Source organism: Chelonoidis abingdonii, chromosome 6 (assembly GCF_003597395.2).
Source record: "Chelonoidis abingdonii isolate Lonesome George chromosome 6, CheloAbing_2.0, whole genome shotgun sequence".
Taxonomy (NCBI): domain Eukaryota; kingdom Metazoa; phylum Chordata; order Testudines; family Testudinidae; genus Chelonoidis; species Chelonoidis abingdonii.
The window spans coordinates 92,658,931-92,686,491 of NC_133774.1; the positions used below are offsets into that span (position 1 = coordinate 92,658,931).

The following is a 27,561-nucleotide window of genomic DNA, read 5'->3' on the forward strand; positions in this document are numbered from 1 at the left end:
TGTTACTGTCATACAAATAATGAATAGTATTTATATACATTTTTTACATGTACCTCCTGCTTTTCAACCACATTCTAAGTTCTGTGACTACAGTTAAGCCTCCCTTTCAAACATGCTTTTGATGGGACAATCAGCCACATCCAGTTCAGTTTGTAGCCCTTCCCTCAGGGCACTGTTTTAACCTCAACACACAATCAAAAGGCAATATGAAATAATACAAAAAAGCAACAATCCTATTTTTAACTGAGATTGTGGGGTCCTTTGGCCTCTGGTAGTGAACAGGTCTAGATCTTCCAGCTGAGAGGGTCCCCAGGGCCTGCTTGCCCTTTCTGCTGCAACCACAGCAGGGTGTACTCTCCTCATCCTAGGCTTCCTCAGGGCACTGGGTCCCTCATTTACACACACACCCCCGGCTGGGAATCAAACCCAAACACTAGATGATATTCAGCTGGCTAAACTGCCTGCTGGGCTTCTCTCTAGACCAGAGAAGGCTGCTTCCAGTCCACCCTGGCCCTCAAATGGGAAGACTGCCCTGTTACAGTACAATACTCCTGCAGGAAACATTTTTTAATGTTGTCTATAGTTCACAAGTGAAAGGAAGTTTAATGGCATCAGACTTGTTCCTAGCAAACATTAGTTCTGCTCCAAAATTGCCACAGAATTCTGCCCATCTTTGCTGTGCTGGCAAAAAAGCAGACATATGATATCTGGCAGACAAGATTCACCACAGCTAATGCCCCAAATAGCCTCCTTGTCTCGTAACAGGAAAGCTGTGCCGCACAAGCCAAAATGGAAGTGCACCAAAGCAGCTTGCACAATGCCTAGCTCCAGGTAGGGCTCTCAGTCTTTCACTTTGAAAAACAAGGACAAAATTTACCACCATTAAAGGAAAAAACACAATGTTTACTTAACGGCCTCCAAGGTACCAGAGACACTGTTTGCCTTTCATCTGCTTTCTCTCATTTAAGCAATTTTTAGTCTAGTTTGTTAAACTACTAGTGCTAACAACATTTGTTAACATTGTTCCCAAACATAGTAACCAACACAAAGTCATGACATCAGATGACCTGAACCTATGACATTTTTGTTTGCAGCGTTATATTCATAAGTAACAGTTTGGCAGGAATTAGAAAAACAGTCACCTTGTCCATTGAAACCTGTTGTGGATGGAGGTAGGGAATATGAGCTTCATATGCTCATCCTATTTTGCCTTTTAAAAGCTCCCACTTCCAGGTTGTGATTGTTTGAAATGGTAATTATAGGATTCGGGATGTCAGCAGAGCTCTTACATGAATAACTTGAGTGCAGAAAAATCACTTGAATTAAAAGCCAGTTTTAGAAATAGCAATCAAATGCAACAAAAGCAAAATGCGCAAATGTCTTACATGCAGGAATACTGCTGGGCAACCAGGTCTCTGAGTTTCATTGTTACCCACTCTGTTGCTAGGAGACGGAAGGACTATACTTTTAACATCTCTGTAATTGCTGGGGGATCTAGTAATTGGTTTGTGTATGTGCGTGTGTGCTGATTCCCAAAATATCTCAAAAAAGTGACTGATGGCAGTGTAGTCAGTTGAGTAAGATACTAGAGGAACCTGCAAATGGTTGAGATGATTAAGCCTAGGTCAACAACATAATTGGAGGTTGAAAAAGCAGGCATCGGGGCAGCAGGGATGAATCTGCATCTTTCTGAATGCTTGCACTGTCAGCTTGTGTGGTTACAACGCGCTAACCTCAGAGTGGGATAAGAGAGTGAAAGACTGCTTTTGCCTCTGAGTAGCGTTTAAATAGCCTACGGAACAATGTAGATTAAATCTGTTCACAACACAAGAGCCAATCAGCACAATGAAGTCAGGACAGATATCGCTGTGTTTTAATCTCACAATCATTAAAGTAACAAAAACTATGCCAGGATGTGCTTTATTAACTGACTTGCAGGAATGCTGTGCCTAGCTGAGAGGGTGCAGGTACAGGAAGCCTTTCGCCTCTCTCTCCCCCCCCAATTCTGTGGAGGGCCAGTCACTATCTTGGGTCTGGCATTCCCAGCAACCAAGCCCGGATGAAGTGCCAGCAGCCATGCTAGGAACCCTAACAAGGGCCTGGAGGAGTGAGGCTAAGGTAAGAATATGAAGCCACTCCTCTCTGTACCAGCAAAGTTGGGCTGGTGCAAGAGGACTGAGGGGCTGAACGCTGCTGCACACTGTTAGAGAAGGAAACAGAGGCTACTTGTACGCGTACCCCTCCTCAGCACTGCTGGAAGTATTGTGCTTACAGCAGGCACAAAGTCTCTGAGAGCAACTACGGTGTCCAGACCCTCTCCAACAAACCCATCCAGGGCAATAGCATAAAGCAGCTCCTCAGATACAGAAGGTGTAGCTACTGAGCTACTTTATCATCAGTGGGAAATCAGTGCCTGCAGAAACCAAGCTACTGTACGTATTGTATGAAAGGCCAGCTGAAAATGTCATAACATGCAACGAGAAGACAATACAGTGTCATTTATTCACACAGGACTCAAGTCACACATGTCAGGGCTGCCCTCCCCCTCTGTAAGTCAGGGAAGTATCTGGTGCTCCCAGACACTCATGGTAGTTTCCAGGGTTTATTAGCATGCACTATCCTCCAAGATCATTGCAGGGAGGGGTGCTAACAGGGAGCACGCCTTACATTCGTGTGACCTCTGCTACTATAGTAGTGTTTAGCAATTCACAGTGCTGAGGAGTCCCCATGCCCTACTCATCTGAGAGCATGCAGATTTAAGATGATCAGAACCACAGGTGTTAGGTAGAGAGCTTGTTCTCATGCACCTGAGATAAAGTGGCTTCACGTGCAACATACTGAGTGCATTCATCAGGCTCAGAGAAAACTTAACTGTATTCTCCCAGTTTTAAATGCCAGATCTTGGTTCTTTCAGGAGACCATATAAAAGAGTTTAAGAGTTTTTTATAACACAATTCCCCAAAAAGCCACATCCTGTCTGAGGTTGGCATCAAGTCATGACTTAATCCAAACCTAGCAGAGCTTGTCTAATGTCTGGTGATCCTGTAGCTGATAACCCACAGAAGCCTCTTCATTCCTTCCATGTTCTGTAGTTTGCATAAAAGTAAAGCATCTAATGATGTCCCAGTGTGATAGTTACTTTGGTGAAACATGGCAATCTATAACATAACGACACACACACAGGTATCTGCACTAATAAAAAGCGGCAGGCGTTTTCAATTACTACACGTGAGATTTGTTTCATGAATGATGCTTCAATAACTATAGATCAAATCCAAATTAATGCAATAAATAGTCTGGATCGCAGCAAGAGCTCTGTCTTGTGTCCAGGCACTTTTGCCATGGAGAGCCAGTGGACCACTGAAGAGGAAATGCCCTTTTAGCAGCAGTGGCTGTGCTGCTGCTCTGCAGCTGCCCAGATTTGCCTCTCCCAAGGAAAGGATCAGTGAATCCACTCCCACACTGCCATAGGATGGCATGGAGGACACTGGAGAGGAGGTGGTACTTTCCCAACTTGAGGGATGAAGTCTAACCTCAAAGACCAAAATCCTGGGAGCTCAGACAGGGAGACAGCAAGCATCCACCTGGAGGTGCTAGAACTGATTGACAGCGCTGAACCTGAGTTGTTAAGCCCAGTTACAGGACCCTGTTAGTGTTGAAGGAATCCCCACTCCCAGGGCAAGCAAATAGGAGATGGATACTGCATAACATTCCTGGTTCTTGCCCCCACCAATCACCTTCTTTGAGGGGCTATGACTGAGGCCAGACTGTTACCCCATTGTTACCTACAGGGCTAAAGGAGTCTCAGGGCTAAAGGTGTGTCCAGGATCTGTGTGTAGGGAAGACAGGGGTCAGGATCCATGGAAGAAGGGCTACCACTGCAAAACACAGGCTTACGTGTCCTGAGGACTGGTCATGCTGGGATGGAGCTTTGCTATGCAGGAATAAGGGTCATGAGGAAGCTATAGGATTTGACTAATTTGACTCCTAGTGATGAAAAAATAATAGAATTCTAAAGAAAAAGCAGTTGGGTGGACTATATTGAGTACTGTTTCCTCTCAAGAGGAGGGAGTGTTATTTAGCAGCTAGGGTGCAGGACTGGGTGTCAAGCATTCTGGGTTCAACTTCTGGTTCCATTATTGCATACCTTATACTTTTCTGATCATTAATGTGAGGGTAATACTACTTATCTACTTATAGATGTGCTGTCAGACTATGTATCTCCTCAGAGATAAGAAAGGAGAAACATACCAAGAAATTAAGACCACTTACCAGCTGAAGGAAGGAGCAAAGCAGAAAGCAACAAAATGGCTATTTGAGGGCCACAACTGCTTGGCTCTGCCACATTTAAAGACCCAGCCCTAGAACTGCATGCTGGAAATACGTTCCAATTGGAAGACAACCCTGCACTGGGGGAGTTAGCAGGGTCCAGACAGTCATAAAGGAAAGTGCTCCTACCCAAAGTGATGTTTGTAAATTGGTTTGAGGTTCTGAACTAAAAGGTGCAAATTTGTTCATCCTTATTATTCCAGCCTCAGCAATTCTGACTTTGCAGGACCGCTTGTTTGAAGTCAGTGAAGTTATTCTGTGTTTCCAGCAGTGTGGCTGAGAACAGAATTTGAACCCATGGATTTATGTTGGTAACTTGTCTTCTGATTTGTTTAATTCTTGGGTTTGTTGATATCACCATTTGCTGTTAGTCTTAGTTGTGTCACCAACCTCCCAAATCAACTTCTACCCTGGCTGAGTGGCAGATTCAGATAATTTTTCACTCTGTAAATGTGCTCTCATATGAAAATACATTTCCCTCTTTTCATCAGAGGAAGGAGTAACTTTCTACATGTATTGAAACCAACATAATTTCATTATCATGTAATGGGAAAGCTGGCAGGTCTTTGAGAACAATATAAGCCCTGCCTCCAGAACTACTTTGGACTAGTAGATGCCAGTCAGGGACAGGTACAGAACATCTTACACAAGAATTAAAATGCTGCTTCCTCCCCATAGGCCTGGTAACATTGTAGTCTTTAGTAAGAAGCACACAAAGTACACTGAAGTGGTTTGACCCATCTCTGCTTTACTTCCATATTCTTATTTTTGCTTTGAGCTCACAAATTGAAGCAGTAAACATAAAGAAGTTGCCGAAAGATGCTAACATATATTCAGCTGCTTCGCACTGTATTTTTAATTAACGTAGTTTCTAATTGGAACATGACTTTGAGCTCTAATCTCTCCTCATCCACCTCTTTCTCTCCCCTATGTGCACATATCATGCACCTTGTTAAGAGCTCATTCAGAATGCGCTCAAGACAAGGTGAGTTCCTTCTGCTTTCAGCAGCCTTTTGGTTCCCTATCTTGGCTCAATTCTATTTTTTTGGTGATTTGTTGTTGATGGTATATTTTTATATGTATATCATGGTAAGCCCAAGAATCTAACATTAGCGATTCTCTCTTTTATTCATTGCATAACATCTACAATACTGCACTACTTGTGATCACACATTACCCTACTGTAGCCAAAGGGGCTCCATGCAGATACAAAGATCAGTCCACACTCAACAAGTTGCAGGACAAAGCCTTAGACAGCAAACTCTTTGAAGCAGTGATTGTGTTATGTCTTTTTATTTGCTATGTTTGCATAGATTCTAAGGCTGGAAGGGACCACTGTGATCAGCTAGTCTCATCTCCTGTATACCTCAGGCACTTCCCCAAAACAATTCCTAGAGCAGAGCTTTTAGAAAAACATCCAATCTTGATTTCAAAATGGTCAGTGACAGAGAATCCCCCACAACCCTTGGTAAATTGTTCCAATGGTTAATTACTCTCATCATTAAAAATGCACATTTTATTTCCTATCTGACTTTGTCTAGCTTCAGCTCCCAGACCATGTTATACTTTTCTTGGCTAGATCGAAGAGCCTATTATTAAATATTAGTTCCCCATGTAGGAACTTAGAAACTGCAAGCAAATCACCGATTAATCTTCTCTGTGTTAAAATAAATAGATTGAGTTCCTTGAGTCTAGCACTACAAGGCATGGTTTCTAATCCTTTAATCAGTCTCATGGCTCTTCTCTGAACAGTCACCAATCTATTCACACCTTTCTTGAATTGTAGGTACCAGAACTGGATACAGTATTCCAGTAATGGTCACACTGTGTAACCAAATACAGAGATAAAATAATTTCTGTACTCCTAGTTGAGATTCCCGTTTGGCCAGTCTCACACTGGGAGCTCATGTTCAGCTGATTCTTCACTCCACGCCCCAGATCTTTTTCAGAGTCACTGCTCCCAAGGATAAAGCCCCCATCCTGGAAGTATAGCTTACATTTTCTGTTCTCAGATGTATACATTTATATTTAGCCATGTTAGTGTTGCCAGTACCCAGTTTATCAAGCAATCTAGATTGCTCTGACTCAATGACCTGTCTTCTTCATTATTTACTATACCCTTAATATTTGTGTGAGCTGCAGACTATATCAGTGATGATTTCATGTTTTCTTCCAGGTTGTACATAAAGATGTTAAATAGCTAATGGCCAAGAACTGCGTCTAGAGGTACTCTACTTGAAACAGACCAGCTCAGTGACAAATTCCATTAACAGTGACATTTTGAGACCTATCAGTTAGTCAGTTTTTAATCCATTTAATGTGCGTCATGTTAATTTTATATTGTTCTAGTTTTTTAATCAAAATGTCATGTGCTACCAAGTCAAAGTGTATTATATCAACTGTGACAGATCCAGACCGGTGGGGTATACGGGATCCTGGTCCTACTGGTATCCAGGAAGTGGGCGGGCAAAGCTTTCTAGACTCAATTATGGCAGGCAGGCTAATCAGGACACCTGGTTTAAAAAGGACCTCCCATCAGTTAGTAAGGGGTGTGTGCAAGGAGCAGAGAGTGAGAAGGGGTGCTGCTGGAGGAGTGAAGAGTTCAAGTGTGATCAGGCTTCAGGAGGAAGTTCATGCACTGAGGATAAAGAAGGTGCTGGGAGAAGGCCATGGGGAAGTAGCCCAGGGAGTTGTAGCTGTCATGCTGCTAATACAGTGAACATTGTAGTCAGCTGCTATCCACAGGGCCCTGGGCTGGAACCCAGTGCAGAGTGTGGGCCCAGGTTCCCTCCATCCCCCCAACTCCTGATTGGACACAGGAGGAGTTGACCTGGTCTGTGAGAAACATCAGAAGGGAAGGTCTAAATTGGAAAGGGATTTGCCTGTTCCCGACCCACTAGGTGGGACACAGAGGCTGCGAGGATTGTACTCAGTTTCCCTCATGCTGTCCAGTGATGAGGTTAGCTGAGTGGACAGCAGGTTTGAGCCACTAGCAAAAGAGGCCAAACTGAGGGCTGCCATGAATCTCTGAGGCAAGCAAATCTGCCAATAAGTGCAGGACCCACCAAGGCAGAGGAGGAACCTTGTCACACAACATAATTACTTTCATCAACCCAATTTGTAAGCTCATCAAAAAAAGTGAACAAGTTAGTGTGACAGGATCTATTTTCATCAAACCCATGCTAATTTGCCTTAATTACATTACCCTCCTTTAGTTCATTATTAATCGAGCCCAAGATCAGCCTTTTCATTAGCTTGCCTGGGATCGATGTCAGGCTGACAGGCCTATAATTACCCAGGTCATCCTGTTTACCCATTTCTAAAATTGGCACATTAGCTTTCTTCCAGTCTTCTGAAATTTTTCCAGTGTCCCAAGACTTACTGAAAATCAACATTAATAGTCCAGTGAGTTCCTCAGACAACTTTTTAAAAACTCTTGAACGGGGTGAAAGTAACTGAGGACACTTACTGGTACGGGGGGGTGGCTCTGGCCCCTGGAAGGGGCGAGGCCTCAGGTGGAAGGGGTGGGGGTGGGGGGGTCAGCATCCCCCAGCCAGCCCTTGTACTGTGCTGCCTGCGGCTCCCATCTTGATTTAAAGGGCCTGGAGCTCCAGACACCGCTGCTGCAGCAGGGGCAGCAGCATCCGGAGCCCCGGGCCCTTTTGAATCACCGGCGCCAGGGCAGCTGCTCCCTTTGCCCCCCCCACCCGTCAGAGGCCGGGAGGGTGGGCAAAAAGGGCAGGGACGTTAAAGCGCGGCAGGGACCTTTGCCACAGCAGCGCTTTAACATTGCTGACCCCCCACCCCCCATCAGCAGCCCCGCCGTGGGGGGGCGCACCAACATTAAAGCACTGTCGCGGCAAAGGACCATACTTAAAGCACTGCTGCGGCAGCGCTTTAATGTCCCTGACCCTGACCCTTTTGCCTACTCTGTCAGCGGCTCTGCTGGTACGGACCCTACCGGCAGGGCCACTGACGGAGGGAGGGGGCAGTAATGTTAAACCACTGCTGTGCCAGCCCTTTAAGGACGATCCTTTGCCATGGCAGTGCTTTGAGGATCCTTAAAGCATTGCTGCAGCAATGGACAGTCTTTAAATCGCTGCCGCGGCAGCTATTCATGTTGCTGTCCCTTCCCCCCAGCCATCATCTGTGGCCCTTCCAGTACGGACCCTACCGGCAGGGCCCTCGACAGGGGAGGCGAAAGGGGCAGAGACATATAGGCTGGATATGGGCTGGTGCAGGTTTTTACCGGTACGGAATGACCAGACATCCTGATAAAATCAGGACCATCCTGATATTTAGTTGTTTGTCCGATGTACAGTCAGGACACCATTTGTCCCGATGTTTTGGCGGAGGCTGGAATGGATTGGTGACCCTAGCTGGAAGGTTCCCATACAGCTCCTGGGAAGTGACTTGCAGGACCCTGTGGTCCATAGGCACAGGGGTAGCCGGGGAGTCTCCGCATGCTGCACCCACCACTAGTGCCAGCTCCGTTGAGGTCAATGGGAGCTGAGGGGGCAGAGCTTGCATGGTGTGGGCAACGTGTAAAGCCCCCTGGATGCCCTTGACCCTAGGAGCCAGACGGACTTGGTGGCCGCACCTCAGGCAAGTCCCTCTGGTTCTTAGGGTCTGGGGCAGTGAGGGAGCTCTGCGCTGCCTGCACCATGCAAGCCCTGCCCCTCCAGCTCCCATTGGCATGGTTCCAGCCAATAGGGGCTGCGGAGCTGGCGCTAGTGGTGGTTGCAGCACATAGAGACCACCCTTGCCACCCCGAACCTAGAAGGACCTGCCAGCTGCTTCCCAAAAGCCACCCCAGGTAAGAGCTGCTGGGATCCTCCCCTGCACCTCCTCTCCCTGCCCCAGTCCTCAGGTGAGGAGGCGAGCAGTGGGCAGAGGCCAGCCAGGGGCAATGGGCCATGCATTACATGGTTAGACACACACTGGGCCACCTTCTCCTTCCTGTTGGGGGCAGACCCATGCTGCACCACCCAGCTCCCTCACCCGACACCTCCCAGACCCTCTGTGTCCAGTGTCCCCTGAACCCACTATGCCCAGTGTCCCTCCCATAACCCTTCCAACACAACACAAATGCACCGTGCACTGCATACTACCACTACTGCCCAGCATCCTCCCTGCCACCCACAGCCCCACCACAGCTGCCCAGCACCCCACACAGAACTCCCCCCACTCCTTAGTTCCCCAACACACACAGATCTCCCCCTCCCCCACTACCCAGTGCTCTTCCCCACAGCCCCACCACAACAACTACATAGTGCGCCACACAGACCCCCACTACCTAGCACCACAAAACACACAAATCTCTCCCAGTGCCCTGCGCCCCCTCACAGCCCAGCGCCCCACCACAGACCTCCCAGCCACTCACTCCCCCATGACCTGCCCCCTCCCCTGGTCACACTCACTGGTCCTGCTGGGAAGTGAGGTGACTGTCAGCTGGGCTGAGCCAGCAGCACAGCCAGGGCTGGAACTGGGATCATGCACCCCAGCCTCATGGCTTCAACTGGGGGTTGGAGCCAGGGCCCTGCATACCCGCCCTGTGGCTTCTGCCAGGGGACTGGAGCTGCGGACATGAACTTCTCGCAGGGGATGCAACAAGGGCCGTACGCCCCACCTCGCAACTTCCTAGGGTTGTGCATCCCCCTCCCCTATGGCTCCGGTCAGGGCTGTTCACCTATGTCTGCTCCCCAGCACCCAATGTGTCCTGATACTTTACTCTTGCAATCTGGTCACCCTATAGATAGCAGACATCAACTAGTACCCCATCTTGTGCTATGTATGTTAGGACGTTAATCCATAAGCATTCAAAATAATTTTCCTTTGAGTTATCCATGACTTGGAAACAGGTAATACCATTTTGACTAACAGTACCACTCCCTCTCCCCTTTTACCCACATGATCCTTCTGAAATAGCTTATAACCATTGATTTGAACATTCCAGTTGTGTGAACATCCCACCAGGTTTCCATAATATCACGTAGATTGAATTTATGCTCATAAATGAGCAATTCCAAATTCCTCTTGTTTGTTACCCAGGCTTCTAGCATTTGTGCATAGTCAATTCAAGAATTTCTTCTCTTTTTGTTGTTTGGTTCCTTGATTAATTTTGCTCTCAACATCTCAATTTTGTGCTCACTGAGTTCTCTGATCATCCCTATTTTTACCCTTCTCTTTTTCTGTTAATTTAACCCCCACCTGACTGCTCTAGCCAGCCTGTCCTGAGGAAATTAGTCCACCTTCTACTAAGGTGGAGGCCATCCAAACTATACAATAGCCCTCTCTCCTCAAAGAAGGTGAACCAATGTTCCACAAAACCAGAGCCCTGCATCCTACACCATTTACCTAGCCAGAATCTTCTGCCTTCTGTTTTCCTTTGCTAGAGGGACAGGAAGGCTCTCAGAGAAGGTTGCTTGGATGATAACTGCCTAGCACATATTTGGACCCAATGCATAATAAGTTAATTTTTATAAGTGATTCTGGACGATCTAGTTTGTCAGAGTATGATTGGTCCTCTTCTAATTATTCAAATATCTTTTTATTATTTCACAGGCTTTTATTATTCTCTGTAACATGAACTTTTCCACTGACCTCAAAAGAAATTATGTCCATTAAAAAATACTAGCAGGAATAATCAATAAGATACTGTGAATGATTTTTTTAATAATACACTTGTCAAGATTATTGATCTTACAGTTATTTGAAGCATTTAATACTCAGGGTTGACAGTCTTTTTCAGCACAAAATCAATTGTGAAAGTTTCTAAAACCATAGCAGCCACAGCAGTTGGGTTGAACATTCAATTCCCCTCCTCCTCCCAAGTTTTTAAATAAGTTTATGCACTCTAAAGAGAAGAAAGAAACAGGAAGGGTAAAGGGATTTCTGAATACATTATTAATATGTCAAAGACACTGCTGACAATCTTCCGCAAACCATCATTATATAAAGTCACACATAGGTGAGTATGCTTGGCTAGCAGTTTGTGGTAGGGAGATAACAAAAGGCTTTAACAAAACATTACAGTTTGTCCAACACTCACTGAAAAGACTGAGATGATCTGCGCGCTTGTTAGCCTCTCTAAGGCATACCTACGTGCAGTCAGAACCAAATTTCATCATTACAGTTGCTGGGGACCAAAGATAATACAAACAATGCCAGCAATACAAAAACATTAAGTTAAACCTCTCATTTGTGGCAATACTCTAAGTGTATTGTGCATTTATTAACACTGCTCTTAGCCAAGTAGGTGCTACAGAACTACCGCTATGACAATTTCTTGCTTTAGCAGATGATCCTGGATCAAACCTTCATGATTCTGAGTAAGGACCTCATCCAGTATTCCTGTTGCTGGCAAATCTCTCACTGATCAAGTCCTAAGGGCCTCATGGTCCCCTCCACCTGATTGGCAATAAGCAAGGGTGCAGCTCTTTGCTTTATTAATTCCTGCTGCATACTTGACATCACCATCCTTGAGAGGGGTACTGCATAAGCTGAGTGACCAGCTGCTACATGGTACCTTTGGCCGCTGTGTTGCTAGAGAGGTGAAGAAGTCCAGTTAGCACAACTGCATGAACTGTCACGTTGGCCTGGCCTATACTAAAGAAATTAAACCAGTTATAACCCTTAGAATGTTTGCAGAATGCTGATATATATACAGAAATACCCCAACCAATGTAATACTCAGTTAGAAGAGGTTATCTTTCAGCGGGGTTAATAACTAGTTAAAGCTTAACTAGTTCAGTGTCAGTATGGACACAGACAAGCTGTAACAATTTAACTAGGCCTCCCACTACTGTCTCACAGTGCACATATGTGGCCTTGCAACATCACCTAGAATGTATGGGCAGGTTTACGTGTAGTGGTTTAAGACAGCACTAGTGTGGATGAGGGGAAAAACATAAACCCACTCAGCATGGGGAGTGTGGACACAATGAATCTTTTCCACTTCAAGTGGTTCAGTGTATCCAGTTCAGTCACAAGCAAGTCAGTTCTCTAGTGGAGCCAAGGCCATAATGGCTAGGAGTTTCATTTCAGCAACCAAGATTTGAGGGTATGGTATACTCCTACTCTAGCTGCATCCTGCATAGTCACCATGAAATGGTATAATACAACCCTAAGGGTATGTCTATACAGCCCATGGAAGCAAGCTGACGTCCACCTCTCTCCCTAGGCTTCAGAAGCTGATCTTCAGCCTGAGCCACAACTTCAAAGAGTGTTAATGGGAACCCTGCTGGCCCGAGTCTGTCAGCCCACACTAGGAGGCTTGCTTCCCAGTGACTGAATGATACATTGACAACTAATTTACTAGCTCAGACCTTGATGCTATTTTCATAGCATTAGACCAGCCTTGTGTTGGGCTGCTTTTTGCTTGATAATTTCCCCTCAGACTTTTAGAATGACAGACAGCTCCTGCAATCTCAAGCAGATCTCTTGGCAAAGCCAAACAGTTATAGCCATAGAGTAGCAAAGAGTCCTGTGGCACCTTATAGACTAACAGATGTATTGGAGCATGAGCTTTCGTGGGTGGATACCCACTTCGTCAACATCCATCCAACGAAGTGGGTATTCACCCACGAAAGGTCATGCTCCAATATGTCTGTTAGTCTATAAGGTGCCACAGGACTCTTTGCTACTTTTACAGATCCAGACTAACACGGCTACCCCTCTAATACTTGATAGCCATAGAGTGGCTTTCCTTTTGGTATCCTTTAAATCTGAAGGCCTTGTGTAATGCTGACAGACCCCAGTCGTTGGCAGGCGGGATTCAATCTGGAGCTTAGTGCATGAGCCTCTACCACCTGAGCTAAAAGCCAACTGGGTGGTAGCTAAGGCTGTAGAGCAAACTTATTAATCTCGCTGTCTGTCTGTCTCTAAGTGGTCTCTGTGCCACTAAATGGGAAAGAACATCACACCCAGAAGGTGTGTGGGTTACACTTGGGTAAATCAATAACCTACAGTGGGATCTTCAGTTAGGTGCCTGAAGCCAAGCTGAATGTATAAACACTGCTTTTTTTTTATATTACTATTTAGGAGTTTCAGCTACTATACAGGCTGGCCTGGAATTAATGCTACATTTGTTCACAACATTTGAATACTACATTGGGACAAGGAAGAAACCCAAACTCTAATCTTCGCTAGTTTATTAATAGTGCTGTGGATTATGAGACACATTTTGAAAACATGCACATAAATTGTATCCCGAAAATACTTTCACCTACTGATAAGCACCTTATTGCAGGACAGCATATGCTATATGGATAACTGCATGACAAACAAGTATTCACATGCACACGTACCCAAATGTGCAAATGTTCCAATGGGTTCACTTTAGGACTTTTTTTTAAATAGCCCTAATTTGTGTAAATACAGGTAGCAAATTTCATAACTGTTTTGTATGTGATGCTTCTTTCATCTCATAGGAGTACAGAACCTGTATGGAACTGTTTTTTTATCATTATTTTAGATTGTAAATATGTCACATTTCCAAGCACATTTAGCCATTCATTATTACCACGTATTTTAAACAGGATTCAAATAAAAGAAAATACCACACGTTTCATGAAAATTGTATAACATTTTTAAAGTAATCATCATTGTATCACTTACAGTCTTTCTTTTGGATGACACTGTTTATTGAAAGACATCGTTTGTATTAAATACACTGTAGTACAAGAGACTTTCCATGTCGTGTTGACGGAAGCTGGTCACATGATTCACAAACAAATCTTTTAACACTGATACTCAGGGATCACTTCAAAATCAGCCAAGATGCAATGGATCTTTTAAAGCAATGAATTTCTATAACAAACTGCAAAACAAGAACCACTGAATATCTGCACAGAGACATCACAGTAGAAAAAAGAAAAAGAAGGAGAAAGAGAGCTCTAATACCAGGTCACACTTTTAGTGACAAATATAGAGATCTATATTTATAAGTAGATATCTCCCTCTCTCTGACTCTTGAGAGAGAGAGCGAGTGGTATCCAGAAATATACATATATACATGAAGTATAGGTAGAGAGCAGGGCTGGGGCAAATATTTCATAATAAATTGAATCTTTCTCTAGTGGTGATGTAATTAAACATCCACACTGAATTGACTTGTATATAAAATTCTCAGCTGCTTGTTCAACATTTGTTTTTCTTTAAGTTGCAGAACAATACATATAAGCTGCAAGATATAGGCCTCTGAAAAGATTTGATTTGATTTTTGTTTTCTTATGCCTTCCTGTCAAACTAGAAGCAGCTTCTGCTACACTTGCCCAAAGTATTCTGTGTTTATAAAATACATTTCAGCCAATCTTCACTCAGAACTTTCTACAAGCAAACAAAAAAAAATCCATAGACCTGGCCTAGAATGCATAGACAAGAAAATAATATACCCATCATTTCCCATTTCTTCTCCTGAGACATACTTTAAAAAGATGGCAAAATAGTCACTTGGTTGCTGTTGTGAAATTCACAGTGTTATCCCTGCAACATTGTAGTATTTTTTTTGCTTCATATTTGTGATGAATGTAGCAAAATAAAATAAAATAAAATAAAAATTAACTAAGGCTCTTCAAGGACCTCTTGACCCAGAGCAGCAGTGGTTCATCCCAGCCCTGGCAACAAGAAAATACAGTTTCCTGTGCTATCAAAACCTTCGTCTTCAACCAGAATCCCCAACCCCCTCCTCACCCACCCCCACATTCTTACAGCAATATTTGAATTTCTTTTACAGGCTGTAACAACCTGGAGACAGTCTTGTTCTTACGTATATGCACTATAACTTAGTCAGCTAGTGACTTGATCGCTTTATTAGGGTGTTTCTTTTATCTTTAAAGTGTTCTGTGAAAGTCTATATCAAGCACAACAAAAATATCTCCAAAAAGCAGAGAGAAAGTAAATGGCAGTTATTTATTGAACAGCAGATTATATATAAATATATTGGTTTATAAATCAGAATGAATGAACTCCTATGTAAAATGAAGTTTCATCATGCATCATGGGTGCTGTTGCTTTACAAATACTGTTCACTACAGCTGGTTGCTGAGTTCTGCAGATTTACTGAGGGTGAAGGAGAGAACGTGGGAAATTCCCAATACTAGCTGCTGCTATTATTACTGCAGGGTTTTGGAGTTCTCACCATTGTTCTACCAGTTGTGTTGCAGTCTGAAAATTCCAGCTCATTCTTGGAATTATTTTGTAACTGAAGAGAAGTGCAAAATGCCAGTGGAGCTGTAGTACTGCTGTTGAACCACACAACAATAATAGCACAAAAACAGAAATTATTTTAAACCAAACCTTCTTCTAGGAAGTTTGAAGCCAATCTGTTCATTGCTCTGTGAGAAATCAATGAATATTAGACAATAACGGAGGGACTGCTTTTATAAATCATTTGGGGAAAAAAATGATGATTGTTAAAAATATCTCTGGCACTCCAGTATTTCCTCCACCCACGCGGAACTGCATTCACATAAAAAGTTAAATCTTATAAACACAGAAAAAGAAATACCAAAGGAAAAAAGGATTTTGGTTATTTAGTGGACTTTATTAATAACATTGTACCCTAATTATCATCTGTTAGAATATATGTATATGTAAATTTATACATATACACACAATCACACATATTGTATATGCATGTCTGAATATGTATAAATCAAATATTTATAACACACATATACATATACTTATATACCATGTATATATACACACCCTATGCAAACACACACATATATATAATATATTATATATATATGATCAGTTTGTAGCATAGTGTAGAAAGATTTTGTAATGAGCCTGATTGTCATATTTGCTCAGTATACAAGATTTAGTTGAAGTTGCAAGCATGACAAATGTCTATACATGCACTCACCCCTCATTGCCATTTGAACATATTTTTTTTTCTCTTTTCCACTCATTTTGCTACACTTATACCCCTTCTTATGAATAAATGCAAAAACTGGTTCAGTTTTAGTTAATAGCTAGTCTACACTGATTATAGCTTTTATGGACTACTGTTCACATGTGTGATATAGGCCAAGTTTATTCATATTTTTGGCTCTATAGAACATTTGGTCCTTTAAGTTTGACATACTGATATGCTGTTGCACAATGTATTCTAACAAACTGTGTTTTCCCCATACATGACTCTAGTCTGCTCTTTTAGTAATGAAAAAAGGATGCCACTAGAGCAACTTGTATTTTTTTTCTTCATTTTTGGTATACATTCCATTAGTTCTTGCAAAACCTACCTGTTTGCTTTCAGGTTAGGGCCATTGCTCAGAGAGAACAATATCTTGGAGACAAAAAGGATACATTTTTCTAAAGGGCATAAGGAACTATGACAGAATACAACAGGTAGGAGTTTTGTACCTCCCTTCCCCAACACATAACACTTCCCTCTTCACACTAAAAGTGTAGTCTCAGTGGACTCTGATAGTTTACATTTTCTTTTCCACTTTCTGTTATATTGAAACTGAATTTCTTTAAAACATAAAACTCAGTCCCTCAAGAGAATGGGTTTCCCTGAATGTTCAATCTTTTTCAAACAGGGCTATTGCTATTCAAACTTCTAAAACAGCCCAGATAAAATCTTAAAGCCCGTTTTGTATGAGTCTTCCTCTTGCTTTTTTTTTTATTTCCAGTTCTAGTGATTCAGAAATAACATCTGGTTTATTAAAGAAATACTGCACATGGCTTTATAGTTACATTGTTAAGTTTATTTTTAATGCTTTTTTTCACTGACATAGAGGAGGGTTCAACTCCATCACTGTCCAGTCAATTGTTTTATTTCTGAAAACGTTCAAAATCTCTGAGAACTGGCTTTAAAAGCCACTGAAGGAAAAAAGAAAGTGCTTTAATAAATAATATATGCAAGCAAATTATATATTAAAATATTATGGGAACACGTACAAAAATAAAATGCTGAATGTATTAAATAAAATAACCACAACACAAAGATGAAGAACTACTACTACTCTTTGATTTGGCTCATAATATTAAGAAAAAAAAAAAGAAAGAGACAATTTTTTGCAGCAAGGCCCCCTCACAGAGGGAGGCAAATGTTCTTGAGGAACAGGTAAGATTTCTTTCCATTTGTAAGAGTTCATAAGAAAAATAATCCTAAATCTAAATTTTAAATCTTCAGCATCTGTTTGAAAAATAAACATAGATGCCCATGCACTTGCCATCAGCACAGTGGCCATGCATATACTGTACGCACACAATGCCTTTCCAACCAGACATAAATAAATTACAGAACAGTGGATGCTGGGAATGACACCACTATGTCAACCAGAAATTGGTGCTGAACTCAGGGTCTGTATGCTATAATGTCAAGTGATAACTGCAGGATCACATCTAGCTGTCTCCAGGGCCTTAATTCTATCATCCCCTGCCATGGCTCAAACATAATCTACTATTTCCATGTTTTAGATTATTTGCGTAGCATCACATCTGTAACAATGAAAAGACATCTGAATGTAGCTAATGACCTCCATTAGCTCCCTCTAATTAAATATATGTTATACCTTTATGAATTTGCTATTCCTATCAGGGTGTACAACAAGGTGAGAAATAGTTTCTGCACAAAGGGCATTAATCGACGAAGACCATGCACAATTTTGCTTGCACAGTGAAAAAATGGGAATGGAGAAGGAGAGCAGTAGGAATATGCTGCCTGACAAGCACAGTATCTACAGCTGGTCCTGTCTGATCACAGTCCTCAGCTTCAACACTTGACCCTGAATGCACACTGTACATTAATCAGCCCAGCTTCAGCCTGTATTACCAAAGGCTAGCTGGAGAACACTTTTATATCAGTGCTATCACAATATCCTACTCTAAGACAAGTTGAGGGATTGTATTTAGCTTATCATAGTGTTGTGTAATCTAGTGCAACGCAGGAAGCATCTTTTTCGTTTTACCATAGACCATAGTACTGGATCTGATGATGAAAAATGCTAACCAAGCACACTCTTTAAACAATCCCTTTACTCCTCAGACAGGCTCCCAGAGGAAAGCACAGAATCCTTTCCTTCCATTAAATCATTTCAGTGTTTTGAGCGGGGTTGGATGCCATCTAATCCCATGGTTCTTCCATATAGTGGATCGCACAACGCTGTTTTCTTTCTATCTGGCTTTATCTCAACTAGAAATAAGCTTCCCATAGAGAACACCAATCTTCTTTTTCCACCCACACACCGAAGCAAAAAAAGTAGAGGTGAATCAAGAGGAACTCCCAGTATCTGTACAGCAGAAGTCACAAAGTTCGAGTCAAATATTTTTTTCCCTTTTTTCATCCACATCAAAGGCATGAGTACAACAAGGCATTGTTAGTTGTGGTGGGCAATCTGGAGTGTCTGCTGATATAACAGATCAGGTTTTTAAGGCCTTTGTCTATGCAGAGTTACAATAATGCAGAAGCCAGATTGAATAGGAGAGAGAAAAAATGAGAGAAACAGAAAGAGAAAAGAGATACATTTCAATAATGTCAAAAAAGTCAATACTGTGTCTACAGATGGAGAAGTGCACATTGCTTGCCCTTTGAAAGCTTCTCCGCATCTTTGTCATTACTACTGTCAGAGTTAAGAACATATTTTGATGGAGTTCAGCAGTGTTGAACACATTCATTCATGCAGCCCATAGAGGAAATGCTAGGAGGCTCTAGCCTAGAATATCCAGGTAAACTGGAGAAGCCTTGGCCAAGTTCTGAAGGAGGGAATGGATTTCTTTGATGTTGAGCCTCATGTGAGGCTCCCGTTGCCAACAACCCAGCATCAAGTCGTACACTTCCTTTGGGCACGTACGAGGTCGCTGCAGAACTCGGCCCTGAGTGATGCACTCGATCACCTAGTGAGAGAGCAAAGAATCAATGGAGCAATAGATAGGCACTAGCCTGCCTTAGCCAAGCAGCACCGCTGACGGGACTTTTAACGTCCCGATTGGCAGTGCTGACCAGAGCCGCTAGAGTCCCTGGGTGCTGAGCAAGGCAACCCAGTGCCTTACATGCCACAACCCAGTACTGGGTCATGACCTGAACTTTGAAAAACACTGGCTTAAACTACTTCCAAAGTGACATCAGCTAAACTGGAAAAAGGCAATCTGGAATACGAGGGTCCTCGTGGGGAGTGACACTGGGATAGCTATAGCAGTTTAAATTCATATTTTGCCTAATACTGGTACAATTTTCCTCTGTAGACAAGCTCTGAATGTGAGTGAATTTATTTCTTATGAAAGGGGCTAAATTGGCAGCCCTGTAGACCGAAATTCTCTGTCTACAGAACTGGCAAATCATAGATTCATAGATTCATAGACTCTAGGACTGGAAGGGACCTCGAGAGGTCATTGAGTCCAGTCCCCTGCCCTCATGGCAGGACCAAATACTCTCTAGACCATCCCTGATAGACATTTATCTAACCTACTCTTAAATATCTCCAGAGATGGAGATTCCACAACCTCCCTAGGCAATTTATTCCAGTGTTTAACTACCCTGACAGTTAGGAACTTTTTCCTAATGTCCAACCTAAATCTCCCTTGCTGCAGTTTAAGCCCATTGCTTCTTGTTCTATCATTAGAGGCTAAGGTGAACAAGTTTTCTCCCTCCTCCTGATGACACCCTTTTAGATACCTGAAAACTGCTATCATGTCCCCTCTCAGTCTTCTCTTTTCCAAACTAAACAAACCCAATTCTTTCAGCCTTCCTTCATAGGTCATGTTCTCAAGACCTTTAATCATTCTTGTCGCTCTTCTCTGGACCCTCTCCAATTTCTCCACATCTTTCTTGAAATGCGGTGCCCAGAACTGGACACAATACTCCAGTTGAGGCCTAACCAGCACAGAGTAGAGCGGAAGAATGACTTCTCGTGTCTTGTTTACAACACACCTGTTAATGCATCCCAGAATCACATTTGCTTTTTTTGCAACAGTATCACACTGTTGACTCATATTTAGCTTGTGGTCCGCTATGACCCCTAGATCTCTTTCATGGGAAACTATGGTATAAACTTCCCAAATCTGTTCCATCAACCTGCCAAAATCCTAACTTGGAAGGACCAAAGCCTTTCACCCTACTTACCAGGGTAATTAATTCTGAGGGCTTCAGTTCAGCTTCCACACTCACACAAGCCTCTATTGAGACTGAGCACAAGTACTCTGACTACTGGCAATTGTGGTAGGGTTTGTGATACAGACTCCAAACCACATGCTGCATGCCGCTCTCTCACTCAGAACCATCCCCTCCCACATGCTCATACAGGCATCACAGTGGCAGGTGGTCAGTGACTGGAGATACAAGGGGTCATCCCTGGCAGAGTTTTCCTGGGCTTCAAAGGACTTCTGGATCCCCTCAATTTGTTATAGACTAGGGTGGGACAGCAGCATTGTTCTTGGGTCACTTACACACACTGGTTGATACCTGTAATAGAGACTGCCAGAGGCTGGGCTGAAGATACCCCAGTCCCTTTCCTTTGCAAGACTACAACACCTGTCACCTCACTTTTTGCTCCATACCCCAGGCAGGTTCCAGTCTACCGCACAACTTTCTTGTAGTCTACTTGGATAACATCCTTCACTCTTAGTGGGAAAAATTCAAAAAGCCAGATAAAAATGGACCCAAACCATGACACTTGCAATGATACTATAAGTGCTGACAAGTGTATAGTGATTTTTATAGTAAATAACATTGCAACTTGTGTGCTGTGACTATCTTTTCCAATCAGAGAGCAATTCCCTTGTGGCATCCATATCTTTGGGGTTAAACTCCACCATCTGAAGCACATTTTGTTATCCACAGTGCATTATACACACCTCATTGTTTGAGAGCTGATACCATGGCTGTTTGCCATAGGTGAAGATTTCCCATAAAACGACCCCCAAGCTCCAGACATCGCTTTCTGTGGTGAACTTCCTGTACATGATACTCTCAGGAGGCATCCAACGAATGGGCAACATGGTGTGACCACCAACCTGATGGAAAAGAACAAACTTATTTAAAAGAATTCCTTTGGGTTCTGAAGATGTGCACAATGAATGCCAAACTGAGGGAGTGGATATTGATATTTTCTGTTTGTGCCCTTTAACTTTACAGAGTTTGTAAGAACAAATTAGCAAGATACTACTGCCTATTATCATAAATTCATCTCTCAATCAGTACAAATGGATGGCAATCACTACCAAGATCAATTTCGCAATATTATAGCACTTCCAAAGAAATTATTTCTGAATTATATACTGATTTTTTTGACTTATTTAGCACCTTCTATCCAAGGGACTCAAACCACTACAGAACAAAACCTAACAACGCACTAACACACTCATTTTACAACACAGAGAGACTAAGGTATCACATAATGAGTTCTGTGCAGACATTGCCCTGTCTCGCACCAAACCCCATTAACTTCTAGTGAGCTCTACAGTCGTCTGTCCTTATAGAGCTCATTGCAGAAGTAGGGCCAGAGTGATTTCTCTCTTAATTCCCAATTCCATGTCTGACCCACAAGATTTCTCCCTTCCTCCTATGAAGAACTGAACGTGACCTGGGAGGGGAGAACTGATATTCACCTACAGAAATCTGCAATTATTCATATATTTCCTTTCACTGTGTTCATGACCTTCTTGTATTTATACTTCATAGATATTCCAGTGAATAAACTTTACTATTCTAGCAAATAAATTGTCCATGAATATTTCAGTGAAGCGTTCATTCCAGTCAACTAGACTTTGAGAAAAGTTAATTTTTAAGTTGAATATTTGCCAAAATTAGAATGTCAAAATGTATAAATAACAAACTGTGATTTTCAAATTGCATAAATAACTAAGCACCAATGTGAATTTCAATTTGCAGATTTTACAATTGAATCTGCAATTCAAAACTCATTCTGTTTTTTAGCTACGTCAGTCACCCAGTCAATATCATATGACATATCTAATTGTGACCTTGATTCTGCATCCAACCAGAATTCACTGAAGGACTGGGGACTGACTAATGCCATGTGAATTTTTTAAATATTCACAGTGAATTGCTCATGAATTATTGTGGACCAAAATTTATGCACTTAATCTTTCCTAAATAGCCTAACCTCCTAGCCCCACTCTTTTGGATTAAATAATCTGATTAATAATGATCTGTAACTACTGGGATCAGACTCTGATTCAGCAAAGTACTTAAGCATATGTTGAACTTCTTAGGAATGCCCTTCTGAAACTAGGCCTGTACGAATATTCACAAAAGATTTTTTATTTTCTTAAACAGAAACACTTTCTTAAAACTAGGATCTTCTTTAACTTTGATTCTTTTTTAAAAAAAAGTTTTTATTTCCATTTTCCAAGTGATTTATTGCCTCTTGATATGCCATTTCAACTTGACCATACAAATTAATAAATCCTAACAAAGCTAATTAACAAATCTAACCCAGTATGATCATTTTATGGAATTCTGATTATCTCTGAATTGGAGCTGTTGTAAATGACTCCAAAATATTTTCTTTTTAAAGGCTATAGACTTTTTGATTAATATATTTTTTCCTGTCTGATAATTTATTTAGTTTAATGAAACCACATCAGGACAGATTTTATACTTTTCAAGATTCCAGTCTTTCAGGAGATCATTCCTCCTTCTGGGACTTCATATAAGTTGTTATAAAAAATATTTTTCTTGTTCTGATGTCAAAACAGCAAATCATAGGTGAGCCCAATAAAAATTCAGTCAGGGTCCAATTACTTCTAAAGCAGTTGGTAAATCTTTCCCCATATATTTGTCAGTGCTTCAGTGTTAGTGTAGCACATCAAAAATACAGTCATCACTGTTAGACAGTGCAATCATGCTGCACACACTGCCATAAAAGACCTAGACCATTACTGATTCCATAAAAATACATAGAAGTGCCACAACTGACATAGGCATGTGTTTTATTAATAGACACTCTTTTGCTGCCCCTCAGCCCAGATAATGTGGGTGGAGCGTGTCCACAGTTGGTGCTCGAGCAGTGCACTATGTGCAGCTATCCCACTGTTCAAATCACCACCTTCTGACACTAGGAGTTCTGGGAATGGATAGTAGTGCATTCTGGGGGTGGGCTCACTGCCGCCATGATGCAGTTTCTTCCATCCTATCAATCCATGGGCTTCTGACTACGTTTTGTGCACTTTTTCAACTTCTCCTGTGAACTTGGCACCCACCATCTCTGCCTGAAAGTATAGATCCTGCACTGCTCTTCAGTCTTGTAATAAGCATTATGAAGACATCACAGCTGATCCTGCAGTATTTCATGATCTTCAAATCTGAAAATGAATTTGTGGTGCCTGCCCTGCTATGTGCCACTGAAAGAAACAATTCAAGATTGCTGTTTGCATTCATGGAGCAGCTGCACATGGTGGACCATCGATACTGGGCTTGGAAAACAAGCACCGAGTGGTGGGATTAAATTGTGATGCAGATATGGGATGACGTGCAGTGGCTGCAGGACTTTTGGATGTGCTAAACCACTTTTCTGGAACTGTCTGTGGAGCTTGCCACTGCAGTGCAGTGCAAGGACACCACAATGAGAGCTGCCCTCACTGTGGAAAAGTGAGTGGAGATTGCTGTGTGGAAGCTGGCAACTCCAGAGTGCTACTGGTCAGCTGTGAATCAGTTCGGAGTTGGGATGTTCACTGTGGGTGTTGCAGTGATGCAAATGTGCAGGGCCATTAATTGCCCCCTGCTATGAAGGACTGTGACTCTGGACAATGGATGGTGAATAGTGGATGGCTTTGCAGCAGTGGAATTCCCTAACTCCGGTGGGGTGATAGATGGGATGCATATCCCAATTTTGACCCCAGGCCATCTTGCAACAGAGTACATCAACAGAAAGGACTATTTCTCTATGGTGTTGCAGGTGCTGGTGGATCACCGGGGTCATTTCACTGACATCAGCACAAGGTAGTCAGGGAAGGTGCGTGACTAGGGCCCAACCAAATTCAAAGCCCATTTTGGTCAATTTCATGGACATGGGATCTTAAAAATAATAAATTTCATGATTTCAGCTATTTAAGTTTGAAATTTCGTGGTAATTGTAGGAGTTGTGGGGAGGGAGTTGCAAGGTTATTGTGTGTGTGTTGGGAGGGGGGCAGGTTGCGGCACTACTATCCTTACTTCTGCGCTGCTGCTGTTGGCAGCACTGCCTTCAGGGTTGGGCAGCTGGAAAGCGGTGGCTGCTGGCTGGGAGCCCAGCTCTGAAGGCAGTGCCTCGCCAACAGCAGTGCAGATGTAAGAATGGCATGGTATGGTATTGCCACCCTTACTTCTGTCCTGCTGCCTATAGAGCTGAGCCCTCAGTCAGCAGCTCCCACTCTCTGGCTACCCAGCTCTGAAGGCAGCAGCATGAAGTAAGGGTGCAATGGTATGGTATTGCCACCCTTACTTCTGCACTGCTGCTGGCGAGGCATTGCCTTCAGAACTGGGCTCCTGGCTAACAGCTGCCAGTCCCCAGCCACTCAGCTCTGAAGACAGCACAGAAGTAAGGGTGGCAATACCACGACCCCCTTGTGACTCCCCCTGCAACTTCCTTTTGGGTCAGGACCTTCAGTTTAAGAAACGCCTGTGAAATCTGTATAGTATAGGGTAAAAGTGCACAAAAGACCAGTTTTCACAGGGGGGAGACCAGATTTCACGGTCCATGAAGAGTTTTTTGTGGCCGTGAATTTGGTAGGACCCTATGCATGACATACACAACTTCAGGAACAAGGGTCTGTATAGAAAGCTGCATGCAGAGACTTTCTTTCCAGACCAGAAGATTCCAATAGAGGTTGTGGAAATGCCCAGAGTAACCCAGAATGACCATTAAATGTGCATTTAGCAGATTAAAGGCTCACTGGTGCTCCCTTTTTGGCAGGTTAAACCTCAGTGAGGAAAATATTCCCACGGTCATAGCCACCTGCTGTGCTCTGTATAACATTTGTGAAGTCAAGGTGTAAAAGTTTCCCTGGGGTGGAGCACTGAGTAGATTGGCTTATGGCTGATTTTGAGCAGTCAGACACCAGGGCTATCAGAGGGGCTCAAAGTGGTACCGCGGTATTTGAATCAGGGAGGCTTTGAGGCAGCATTTTGATAATGAGTCCCAATAATGTGTCTTTCTGTAATGCGTTCAGCCAGGCATTATTTACTTGCTACCTTGAATGATCCCTGTAATGATTCCTGCCTGAGGGTAAACTGTAGTCTGCAAATATGCCAATTGCCACTCTGGACGAATTTCTGCTGCAACAACTACGCATAGGACACAAATAAAGAATCATTTAATTTTTCAGACTAAATTTTTATTAAACAGCAATACACAGATTTCCATTTCTTACACGGGACATGACATTGAACAGCATTCTCTCAAATGAGGGTCTCTCAGCTGTGTGTAAGTCCAGCTGTCACTATGGAACATGTCCCTAGGGGTGGAGTGCAAGGGGTACTGTGACAGGCCGCAAATATGTGAGGAATATTTGTGTGTGGGAGTTTGGGGAGGGCATGGAATGCAGTTCTATATGGGCTTCAGGGGGCGTCGAGCATGGATGTGTTCTGACTGCAGCGCAATCAGGGACCTGAGCATCTCTGTTTGGTCCTCCATGAGCTTTATCATCTGTTCCTCTATTATCCACACCTGCCCATCTCCTCTCCTAGCTATCCATTCTGAGTTTTTCATTTATTGTCTCTCTCCATATTCTGTGTTTGCTATCAGCATGATCAGACAATAGCAACACTTCTTGAAACATGTTCACCTCCTTATCTGATGGAGGTGCTCCGCTGATGTGTAGGATCTGGCCCTCAAGGGCACATCTGCAGAACCAAAAAACCAATACACAAAGTCAGTCCTGAATCACAAAAGTTACATATGCCTCTTTCTTACTTTCCCTTGACAAGCACATAATACAGCGAGAGCACTAAATGTGGTGAAGGGGGAAGGTACAAGAAGCAGGGACGGCTCTAGGCATTTTGCTGCCCCAAACATGGCAGCCAGGCTGCCTACGGTGGCTTGCCTGCTGAGGGTCCGGTGGTCCCACGGCTTTGGCGAACCTCTCGCAGGCATGCTGAAGCTGCGGGACCAGCGGACCCTCCGCAAGCTAGCCGCCGAAGGCAGCCTTCCTGCCGCCCTTGCGACGACTGGCAGAGCGCCCCCCGCGGCTTGCCGCCCCAAGCACGCACTTGGCGTGCTGGGGCCTGGAGCCGCCCCTGGCAAGAAGGGACAAAGGGTCTGGATGGTTTCAGAAGGGGATCACTACCTGCACCTAGGGACACTATTGTGAATACTGGCACTGTTTTCCACAGGTGGGGGTGATTGAAGCTGATATCTCACTGCTGAGGGTAACCGAGGATGCAAGGGTGCAGCTGCAAGAGTGCAGCTTCAGACTGGATCCGTATGCCACTTGTCTGTGTGCTGCTTTGGTTCCTGCAGAAGTAATTGCTGATTGGTGCAGCAAAGTTTCCTGCAATGAGGAAAATAAAAAAGAAGCTCTGCCAAGGAACCGTTGGCAGAGGATTGCGGAGTAGCTGCAGGAAAGCTTTCTAGAGATCTCTATGGAAGATTCCCAGGAAATCCTGGTGTACATTTACAAACTTTTCTGCAGGATCCCCACTGCATCGCTGCACTGGGAAATAAGAAGCAAATACAAACAGTACCTAGAATGTCGTTAATTTCTATCCCTTCTCCCATGTGCACCATCTAACAAAATAAAGGACCCCTCCACCTCATGTCACTGTGCAGTGTCAAAGCAAAATGAGTACTTACTGGAGCTCCCCTCTCCTGCTTCAGGCATGCCAGAGCCACAATACTGGGACTGGCTAGACCCTCCAGAATCAAAAAGAGATCTTGGCTCTTCACGCCTCCAGATGACCCTGTCACCTGTCCCACATCCTCCTCCAACTCGATCTTGTTGTCCACCACTTTGTCATCAGGGTTGACTTTGCTAGCCACTGCCTCCAGTTCCCCCGAAGTATCCATGGGGCTTATGGCAGTGGAGGTGGGGTCGCAGCTGCCGATGGTGCGCAACTCATAGTAGAAGTGGCATGTCTTTAATGCTGCACCAGAGTGATGGTCGGCCTCCCTTTCCTTCTGGTATGCTTGCCTCAGCTCTTTAATCTTAGCACGGCACTGCTGCATGTCCCTTTCATGCTTTTTCTCCTTCATGCCATGAGCAATTTGCCTGCAGGTATTAAAGTTCCTATGGCTGGAGCACAGCTGCGACTGAACAGCCTCCTCTTCCCACAGACCCAGC

At 43.4% G+C, this 27,561-nt stretch overlaps 1 protein-coding gene across 1 annotated transcript in view; it reads right to left on the minus strand.

The window, feature by feature from the left end:
• Positions 1-15,014: 15,014 nt before the first annotated feature.
• NTRK2 (neurotrophic receptor tyrosine kinase 2) overlaps positions 15,015-27,561 on the minus strand; it is a 303,730-nt gene continuing 291,183 nt past the window's right edge. The window contains exons 16-17 of the mRNA XM_032771140.2: positions 21,136-21,294; positions 15,015-19,179 (exon numbers count right to left, since the gene is read on the minus strand). Of these exons, the coding sequence (XP_032627031.1) occupies positions 18,994-19,179; positions 21,136-21,294 (345 nt within the window). The 3' untranslated portion in view covers positions 15,015-18,993. The remainder of the gene's footprint in view (positions 19,180-21,135; positions 21,295-27,561) is intronic.